The 10,647-nt window shown below is 45.0% G+C and overlaps 1 protein-coding gene and 1 long non-coding RNA gene across 2 annotated transcripts; one reads left to right on the top strand and one right to left on the bottom strand.

Moving 5' to 3' along the window:
- The first annotated feature begins 811 nt into the window (after positions 1 to 811).
- Positions 812 to 1,773, top strand: LOC123143276 (uncharacterized). The gene is made up of 2 exons (XM_044562139.1): positions 812 to 1,091; positions 1,276 to 1,773. The coding sequence occupies exons 1-2, from the start codon at positions 1,001 to 1,003 to the stop codon at positions 1,605 to 1,607; spliced, it is 423 nt and encodes a 140-aa protein (XP_044418074.1). The 5' UTR covers positions 812 to 1,000; the 3' UTR covers positions 1,608 to 1,773.
- Positions 1,607 to 6,236, bottom strand: LOC123143283 (uncharacterized). The gene is made up of 3 exons (XR_006470774.1): positions 4,410 to 6,236; positions 2,165 to 3,729; positions 1,607 to 2,062 (listed from the first exon to the last, which is right to left on the bottom strand). It is a non-coding gene; the product is annotated as an uncharacterized lncRNA (long non-coding RNA).
- Between the last annotated feature and the right edge of the window lie 4,411 nt (positions 6,237 to 10,647).

Here is a 10,647-nt window from a genome sequence, read left to right as displayed (position 1 = left end):
TATTTATGCATTTGTTTTATTCGGGTTTCCGGTGCAACGCGCATGGCTTCATCTAGTTGTTTCTGAAGTTGTAACCCATGCAACCAATCGGCGTCAAAAACAAAAGAAAAGGAGTGAGAACGATAGCTTACATGCATGAAGCTACAATCATTGCCCCCATCATGCAGAATACAAAACTCCAACGTAGGTAGTAATTATACGGACGCGGAGTTTTGGCTCCCGGGCTCATCTGCACCCACGCTCAGCAAAAAATTAAAAAAAAATACTAGAAAAATTCAAAAAATTCCAATTTTTTTATGGTGGTAGATAATTTGACGCGTGAGGTACGCCCCAAAATTCAACTCATTTGAGCACCTGAGCAGCTCTCGGCAAAAAAGACAAAATCAGGGCCTGTAAAAATGTATACTGTTCACGCACTGTTTTGACCTGATTTGTCTTTTTTGCCGAGAGCTACTCAGATGTCCAAATAAGTTGAATTTTGGGGCGCACCTCACGCGTCAAATTATCTACCACCACAAAAAAAAATTGGAATTTTTTAAATTTTTCTAATATTTTTTTTGAATTTTTTGCTGAGCGGGAGCAGATGAGCCCGGGCTCCAGGATGAATTATCGGTATACATATTCTACGGTTACACACCCCGAACGACAGAAAAGGGTGAGCACATGCATTGCAACAGCAAACAGGGCAGGTTTAGCTTATTTTTATTTTGATGGAATAGGGCAGGTATAGCTAAAAACGTCCACTGGGACAAGTGGGCAACATGCTGATACTACTAGCTAGAAGACTGTTTGTATCTTTGGTCATAAAAGAGAAGCCCCTTTGACACTTTGACAGCAAGGGATCGGGTGAGAGACTCATACGTTGACTAGAGAGCTAGGCACATGGATGTCCACACGGGTGTGAGCACTCCGGCCTGCAGTACATATATGTTCGTTGCTCACAGCCTCAACCCACAGTTCTAGTACCGATCCACAGGAAGCTACTCTTAAGCCTTAACCCATGGAGAGATCATCTTCCCCTTCAAAGGTTCTCCTCGTCTTCCTCCTGCAGTTCCTCCTGCTCTCTGAACCTCTGGAAGCAAGGATACTAGGTGAGTAGTACTACATGAGTGCATACGCAATTTGTCCGTTTTGTACACATGCGTGCATGCACGATTTATGGGTATAGTTTCTGTTCACAAGAATACACGATTCACAGATGTATTTTCTTGGTTTGTTGATTTTCCGTTTGGTACAGGACAATTTCTCTTATTTCTTACCTTTTCCCCACTTCAGGTGATGCATACGACCACAAGAACCTGCTCGCGTCGGGTGTCGATGGAGATGCCGCACTGCTGCCCGCATCACACCTGAACCTCGCCGATGTTGCAGGGGACAGGCGTCCCAAGTATACGCCGCCTTCTCCGGTGCGACCTCCGTCGCCGCACCATCTCCACGGAGATGGCGCGCATGAGCAGCAAAGGTCTCCGCCGGCGTCGTCCTCGACTGAACCTGCACCACTGCGTGATTACAGTCGCCAGCAGGCTGAAGCTGCAGGGCACCCACCCATGATGGATGTATCGCGCGCGTTTCTCCAAACGATCATGGGATATGTGACGAAAATGTAAACCACGCCCGCATATGGCCCTTTTTTTCCGTGAATCTCGTAGAAATTGAATCGTTTTGTGTGAACTAGTAGTTGGGGCACGCCCGTGGCGCGCCGCTTGAGGGGCATCTGGGCGGTGCAAGGTAGATATACATGCAATTCTTGATGGAACTTGTTATATTGGAACATCACCTGAGGAAGAAACTGAAATGCCACGCCCACAACGATATACATCGACAAGAGATACATTAATAGAAATTGCACGCACGTCGGCCCCGGCAGCGGTGGCCGGCCCTTGATGCCTCCCTCTAACCGTGCGGCTGACAAAGTTACGACAGTAGCTTGTCGTCGCGGACGGTGACGACCCTGCGGGACACGGTGTTGATGGAGGCACGAGGGAGATGTTGAGCTTGGCCTAGTCCTCTCGATGGCAAACTGCTCCGCACCGTTGGCGTCCTGGTTCCTCAGCTTCCTTGCCTGCAAATGAGTTCCACTTCATATTTTTGGCATGACTGATTCTGAGCTTCTAATGATTATATATGAATTCTGAGAGAAGCGAGTGTGGTCGATCAAACATACACTGACTTCCGGATCACCTTGTGGCTCTCAAAGAGCTGGAATGGCTCCGGCGAAGCTTTACAGACACCGACTTGCTCGTGAAGATAGAAAACTTGCTTCCGGTTCTTCTTTTCTGCAAGGACTTTTCCTCAGCTAATATTTGTAACACTGGTTATATTTATTTCAGTTCTTAAAAAAGCTTGGGAGGAATAGGAGAAAATAGAGGAATATCAAGGTAAGATCCTAGGAAAGGATGCCTCAAATTAATTGAAGGCCCACTGAAAGGAGTCAGAAATATCATGCAATATGAAATAACATTCTTCAAATTGTGCAAAGGAACTGCCTTTGTTGTCCGATTGGCTCGATAGACATCAAAGTAGTGTGAAATGATTCAGTCTCCGTCTATCTACAACATTATTATATCCTGCCCAAAAAAAGCAAAACTAATTATACCACCATAAGTTTATACAAACCACATCAGACATATATTAGATCAAAACGGACAAGAAAGCATCAACGAAGTTTGAAGATTCCACCCTCTAGATTAACATTGGACTGTAGATTTGACAGCGAAATCAGTTATTTGTAGCTTCTTTCCACAAAGTTTGCAAAAGTTCCACAAAATAACCTTTTTTTAACATTGCCACTTTTTTTAGCAGAACTCAAATAACCTTGTTGTTCAAATATGAGAAAAGTTATAGCTTAATGATTAACCAAAGTTTGTTTTCTTGAAAAGTGTATCAAACTTTTACGAGAAGGCTATACAATATTTTACTAAACTGAATTCTTTCAGGCTGTTTTTTAAAATTAAGGTATCCCTCATCAAGTCATACTTTTCTAGTACCTCCTACAAATTCTTCAAAGAATAGTACAACATGATATAGTAATGCAATGCCTAGAGTTAAGCATAATCAACTTTGGCAAATACATAGTTGAATTTGTACCATTCTTCCTGCCATCTTCTGTCAGTGCACACTGTGTCTGCTTGAACAACCAACTTCAATTATAAGGATTGTACAACAGTAAACTTATTTGTAAATCAAAAGTGCTAAGGAATAAACACTGCAACATAGTTCCTGATATTTATTTAGCTACATAAAGCAGGAACATAAATTCCACCAACTAAGTTGCTATGTACACAAAGAGATAATAAGAGAACTTATATATGAACATGAAGAACAAAATCTGACTGAGACCAGTATTATATTATCTCTCTGCCAATGTATAGTGCTGTATTAGAAGGATCTGTTCGTTTAAATACGACAGGACATATTTTGGAAGAAAAAATTGCCCAGGGAATTAACATGCGATTTGGGCTTAGGCCTTTCGGGACAGTGTATAAACTTAGCTGATAAACTGAAGTAGAACATAGGATCAATCAAATTGGTGGAGGTGAATATCCATGCCGGTGGGCAGCATGATGTAGAGAAGTGGAAACAGAATGTCCGATCCGCCATATAGGTTTTACTTATTCGTGAATTTTGCAGAAAACAGTGAACATGCATGAGCTTAAAGATCATGGTTCGTACCTACGAAAGACCGATTCGAAGCAGAGGAAGAGGAAGCAGGTGCAGCATTGAAAGAACCTGAACGAACAACAAAAAAATTGGCAGCAATCCTTAGGATAGTAGGACCGCACAGTGACAGACCAAATCACACACAACAGCAAATTAGACAGGCACGCACACACAATATCAAATTAAAATTAGACAGGCACACACTTTGGAACAGAGCAATGCGCTGCATACCTGTGCATACATACAACTATCTGTTGGTGAAACAAACTTACGGCAAGCAGGCTAGCAAAATTTGGTTATATATAATAATCATCAAGTTTCCACAATTCACGATCACTACTAACATGTGGTTCAGTACATTCAGTAACGTACTTATAAACTGTCGTGATTTAGCAACACGTTCTGTAATAATGTGAGAATTTGTGTTTTTCAGAGTTTGAATTGCCAATTGTCAGCACCCTCTCCACGTGTCATACCCTGTACATCCCTAGCAGTCCTCGCACCCCTTCAGAGCACAAATTTTCTGGCAGTAAGCTGCCAGACCAACAACATATGTTATCTAGGATTAATTCATGTTCTTGTAACTGAATTTTGAAGCCTTGTATAGTTCCAGTAAAAAAATTGTAAGCTCATGGCACATCAAAACTGAAAAACATGTCTTTCCTTATCTTCTATGGGATGTAAAAAAAAGGTGAATCAAGAGGCACCTGGAGTCTACAGAGTAAGGAAATTGGATTGTATGGACTCACTGTATTCTCTTGTGTGCAGGGCCACATGCTCGACATCTTCGCATCCGTCTTCTGCAGCTGCATGAAAATATATAAGAATCAGGTACATGATTAATAGTACAAAAAACTAAGCATCGCAGATAACAATTCAAAATTTTGGAAAGAAAGACAGCTCTGAAATTTGGCAAATAATTACCACATTAGATCCACCTACTTTTAGGCATAAGAAACAGAAACATGTTTAATAGGTAAGACTTAAGAATTGCAAGTAAAAATTCAAGTTTTGATTGTGCTTCCAAAAAATTGGAAAGAGAGAAAGCTAAACTGAAACTTTGTTAGTTAATTACCACATCCGTAGTATGCCTCCTTGAGGCCATAACGACCTTATTTTCTACATCTGCGGGCTCTCCACATCCAAACTCTTCTTTTTTTGAATAAAAAGGTATTATCACTTTCTACCTTATGCATTCAAAGCAGGCGTGAGCCTGGGTGACCGGAGTCAATTACATGAAGGTGATATTAGCGCCACATAAAACAGTGTGACCGGTTATCACCAGACCGCTGAACAGGATGCTTTACAAAGGCGAAAGGCGAAAGGCAAAAGAAAGAGAGAAAGAAATAAGGTTTGGTGATCAACAACTATCTCAGTGAATTTGCCCAAGACAGCATAGTATGTCTGTCTTCCTCTCTGACAGCACGCGAGCTCCAGAGTGTCATGAGTTCGGCCAACTCAGCAAGCATTCGAGCCGCAGACCAAAAACAGTTGTCAAACACTCTAGCGTTCCAACCCGTCCACAAAGAGACCGAGCATGCTGCGAAGAAGATGTGCCAAAGCTTACCAAATAAATTACAATCCGCAGCTGAGAGAAAAAACTCAAGAAGTACTCAGGATGATTTGGCCGATGCCCAAAGTCCAGCCTTCTGCCAAAAGTGCTTAAACTGAACAATTAATAGAATGATAGGTAGACAGACACAGCTTGTCAACATTCCACCACCATAATCAACCGTAAGTGGGTTCTGGCAGAAAATTCATCATGGATAGATCTGAAGATCAAATATTGCAACAGACTTTTCCCTCTTAGAATTAACATGGAGGCCTGAAACCTCCAATTAGTAAAAAATAACCTCCTATATCAAAAGAAATGCTAGATCGAGGAATCTGTTATGCTAAACCTGGAAATGACCAGATTTTGTGATTGTGGGGATCATCGAGAAATCAGTAAAAAAACATACTAAAGCAAAATCTGAAGAGGAATCAACCTGCAATTACCATACGGCAAGTTGGCTGAAATTACTCAATGTCCATACCTATCTTGAAGTATAGACGTATAAGTGATACAAAATACTCCCTCCGTTCTCTATTTTGGAATGGAGGGAGTATTTAAGAGAATTGCGCACACAATGACCACCAGGCAACTGGAATTCAATTGTGTAGAGAAAAATCAAGGACTACTGAGATGATTCTGTCGCGGTTGCTGGCGAATCCAACTCCTCCTCCAGCCGCCACCGCGCACAAGAGGTCCTCCTCCACGCCAGAGCTGACGAGCCAGGTCAAAGCACGGCCCGCTCCCGCTCCCGCCCCGGCCCTGCAAGGCGGAGCCGCTGCCGTGGGCGAAGGAGGAGCCCATCGCCGGTGCAGATCCCCAATCCACAGGTGGAAGCCCCTGCCGGCGTAGAGAAGGTGATGGGAGGGAGGAGAAGGCGGCGGGCGGCGGTGGGATAGAGGAGCGGCGAGGTCGGCGGCCGAATCGGGGGAGAGTGATGGAGACAAGGATTGGGAAGGAAACGAGACTTGCCTGCTCCCCGGCCGTGTGCCCATCCGTGCTCCCGCGTGCTCCCGCGTACGTGGCTTGTTTTGATTGGAACAAAATAAGGTCCGATCCCACCCCCTTAAAATTAAGGGGTGAAGTGATTAAATTAGAAAAAGAAAAAAAAAGACAGTTGTAGGATGAAGTGAAAGCACAGATGAGAGCATGGGAAGGGAGCATGCAAGCCGGATCCGAAACATTATACCCCACCGAACACTGCTTGCCATGTGGACAGCGCGAGAGTCCGCCCATTACACGACTGTTAAAATGGGTTGTATCTTTCGCATTAAAATGGAGCATACAAGCTTTCAACTCAAACCCACCTTACTCTAATCATCGTTTGCTTGTCCATGATTTGCCTAAGCCAAGAGATTTTTATTTTGTTGACAATTCTCTGCCGTCACTTTTTGTAAATTTCAATGAACTGTAAATTATTATTATTTTTGCAGGTAAACTGTAACCCGCAAAAGGAATAAACTATTAATTAATGGGAAATTATAGTCAATCAAGGATTATCAAAAGCTGAGCTTACGCTGCTTAACGAGAAAGGCTATGGCTGGAGTTGCTGACTAACAAACACATCCATTACAAAACACTAGTATAACGCCCGTGCGTTGCCACGGGCTTTTACAAAAAATTAAGATTCATAAAGCTAAAATAACCGAGAACAATGCCTCTAAAAGAACATGCGTCTCTTTTTTTACAATCAACTAACATAAATCATACTATCAAACGCAATAATATGTTACTGGCTGATAAACCAAATGTTATTGAAACCAGCCAATAGTTCAATGGTTAGGATAGTGATGATACCCATGTTGGGGAACGTAGCAGAAATTTAAAATTTTCCTACGTGTCACCAAGATCTATCTATGGAGAAACCAACAACGAGGGGAAGGAGAGTGCATCTACATACCCTTGTAGATCGCTAAGCGGAAGCGTTCAAGTGAACGGGGTTGATGGAGTCGTACTCGTCGTGATTCAAATCACCGATGATCAAGTGCCGAACGCACGGCACCTCCGCGTTCAACACACGTACAGCCCGATGACGTCTCCCATGCCTTGATCCAGCAAGGAGAGAGGGAGAGGTTGAGGAAGACTCCATCCAGCAGCAGCACAACGGCGTGGTGGTGGTGGAGGAGCGTGGCAATCCCGCAGGGCTTCGCCAAGCACCATGGGAGAAGGTGAGGAGGGAGAGAGGCAGGGCTGCACCAAGAGGGAGAGAACTCATGTGTTATGGGCAGCCCCAGGCCTCTATTTATATAGGGGAGAAGGGGGCTGCGCCCCCTTTAGGGTTTCCCACCCCAAGGGGTGCGGCCAGCCCTAGATTGGACTTGGGGAGGCGGCCAAGAGGGGGAGAGAGGGGAGGCGCCCACTAGGTGGGCCTTAAGGCCCATCTGGACTAGGGTTTGCCCCCTCCCACTCTCTCTTGCGCCTTGGACCCCTTGTGGGGGGCGCACCAGCCCTCCTAGGGGCTGGTCCCCTCCCACACTTGGCCCACACAACCTTCTGGGGCAGGTGGCCCCACTTGGTGGACCCCCGGGACCTTCCCGGTGGTCCCGGTACATTACCGATATCGCCCGAAACTTTTCCGGTGACCAAAACAGGACTTTCCATATATAAATCTTTACCTCCGGACCATTCCGGAACTCCTCGTGACGTCCGGGATCTCATCCGGGACTCCGAACAACATTCGGTAACCACATACAAGCTTCCTTTATAACCCTAGCGTCACCGAACCTTAAGTGTGTAGACCCTACGGGTTCGGGAGACATGTAGACATGACCGAGACGTTCTCCGGTCAATAACCAACAGCGGGATCTGGATACCCATGATGGCTCCCACATGTTCCACGATGATCTCATCGGATGAACCACGATGTCAAGGACTTAATCAATCCCGTATTCAATTCCCTTTGTCTATCGGTATGTTACTTGCCCGAGATTCGATCGTCGGTATCCAATACCTTGTTCAATCTCGTTACCGGCAAGTCACTTTACTCGTTCCGTAACACATCATCCCGTGATCAACTCCTTGGTCACATTGCGCATATGATGATGTCCTACCGAGTGGGCCCAGAGATACCTCTCCGTTTACACGGAGTGACAAATCCCGGTCTCGATCCGCATAAAACAATAGATACTTTCGGAGATACCTGTAGTGCACCTTTATAGTCACCCAGTTACGTTGTGACGTTTGATACACCCAAAGCACTCCTACGGTATCCAGGAGTTACACGCTCTCATGGTCGAAGGAAGAGATACTTGACATTGGCAAAGCTCTAGCAAATGAACTACACGATCTTTTGTGCTAGTCTTAGGATTGGGTCTTGTCCATCACATCATTCTCCTAATGATGTGATCCCGTTATCAACGACATCCAATGTCCATAGCCAGGAAACCATGACTATCTGTTGATCACAATGAGCTAGTCAACTAGAGGCTCACTAGGGACATATTGTGGTCTATGTATTCACACGTGTATTACGATTTCCGGATAATACAGTTATAGCATGAATAAAAGACAATTATCATGAACAAGGAAATATAATAATAATACTTTTATTATTGCCTCTAGGGCATATTTCCAACAAACACTTCTTGAAATTTTGTAAGGGATCATCTTATTTACTACCGTCGTCCTAAGTAAACAAGATGCATAATCATAATAAACATCACATGCAATCAAATAGTGACATGATATGGCCAATATCATTTTGCTCCTTTTGATCTTCATCTTCGGGGCTCCATGATCATCATCGTCACCGGCATGACACCATGATCTCCATCATCATGATCTCCATCATCGTGTCTTCATGAAGTTGTCACGCCAACGACTACTTCTACTTCTATGGCTAACGCGTTTAGCAATAAAGTAAAGTAAGTTACATGGCGTTCTTCAATGACACGCAGGTCATACAATAAATTAAGACAACTCCTATGGCTCCTGCCGGTTGTCATACTCATCGACATGCAAGTCGTGAATCCTATTACAAGAACATGATCAATCTCATACATCACATATATCATTCATCACATCCTTTTGGCCATATCACATCACATAGCATACCCTGCAAAAACAAGTTAGACGTCCTCTAATTGTTGTTTGCATGTTTTATGTGGCTGCTATGGGTTTCTAGCAAGAACGTTTCTTACCTACGCAAAACCACAACGTGATATGCCAATTGCTATTTACCCTTCATAAGGACCCTTTTCATCGAATCCGTTCCGACTAAAGTGGGAGAGACTGGCACCCGCTAGCCACCTTATGCACCAAGTGCATGTCAATCGGTGGAACCTGTCTCACGTAAGAGTACGTGTAAGGTCGGTCCAGGCCGCTTCATCCCACAATACCGTCGAAACAAGATTGGACTAGTAACGGTAAGCATATTGAACAACATCAACGCCCACAACTACTTTGTGTTCTACTCGTGCAAAGAATCTACGCAATAGACCTAGCTCATGATGCCACTGTTGGGGAACGTAGCAGAAATTCAAAATTTTCCTACGTGTCACCAAGATCTATCTATGGAGAAACCAGCAACGAGGGGAAGGAGAGTGCATCTACATACCCTTGTAGATCGCTAAGCGGAAGCGTTCAAGAGAACGGGGTTGAAGGAGTCGTACTCGTCGTGATCCAAATCACCGGAGATCCTAGTGCCGAACGGACGGCACCTCCGCGTTCAACACACGTACAGTCCGGTGACGTCTCCCACGCCTTGATCAAGCAAGGAGAGAGGGAGAGGTTGGGGAAGACTCCGTCCAGCAGCAGCACGACGGCGTGGTGGTGGTGGAGGAGCGTGGCAATCCTGCAGGGCTTCGCCAAGCACCACGGGAGAGGAGAACTTGTGAGAGGGGGAGGGCTGCGCCAGAACTTCGTGTATAGCTCCCATGCGCCTCCCCACTATATATAGGGGTGGAGGGGCTGGTTTCTTGCCCTCCAAGTCCATTGGGGCGTTGGCCAAGGTGGGAGGAAAGAAATCTCATTATTTCCTTCCCCACCGATTGTTATCCCCCCTTTTTAGGGATCTTGATCTTATCCCTTCGGGATATGATCTTATTCCTTCTAAGGGGGGATCTTGGTGCGCCTTGACCAGGGGTGTGGGGCCTTTCCCCCACTACCCACGTCCATGTGGGTCCCCCCATGCAGGTGGGCCCCACTCCGGAACCTTCTAGAACCTTCCCGGTACAATACCGAAAAATCCCGAACATTTTCCGGTGGCCAAAATAGGACTTCCCATATATAAATCTTTACCTCCGGACCATTCCGGAACTCCTCGTGACGTCCGGGATCTCATCCGGGACTCCGAACAACATTCGGTAACCACATACAAACTTCCTTTATAACCCTAGAGTCATCGAACCTTAAGTGTGTAGACCCTACGGGTTCGGGAGACATGTAGACATGACCGAGACGTTCTCCGGTCAATAACCAACAGCGGGATCTGGATA

The sequence above is a fragment of the Triticum aestivum genome, chromosome 1B (genome assembly GCF_018294505.1).
Source record: "Triticum aestivum cultivar Chinese Spring chromosome 1B, IWGSC CS RefSeq v2.1, whole genome shotgun sequence".
Classification (NCBI taxonomy): Eukaryota; Viridiplantae; Streptophyta; class Magnoliopsida; order Poales; family Poaceae; genus Triticum; species Triticum aestivum.
The sequence above is the reverse complement of the archived record's forward strand: the minus strand, read 5'-3'. Positions and strand labels throughout refer to the sequence as shown.

Coding starts and splice junctions, on each gene's coding strand:
- LOC123143276 (XM_044562139.1), top strand. CDS start 1,001: ATGGAGAGATCATCTTCCCCTTCAAAGGTTCTCCTCGTCTTCCTCCTG. Junction 1,092..1,275: donor TCTGGAAGCAAGGATACTAG/GTGAGTAGTACT, acceptor TCCCCACTTCAG/GTGATGCATACGACCACAAG.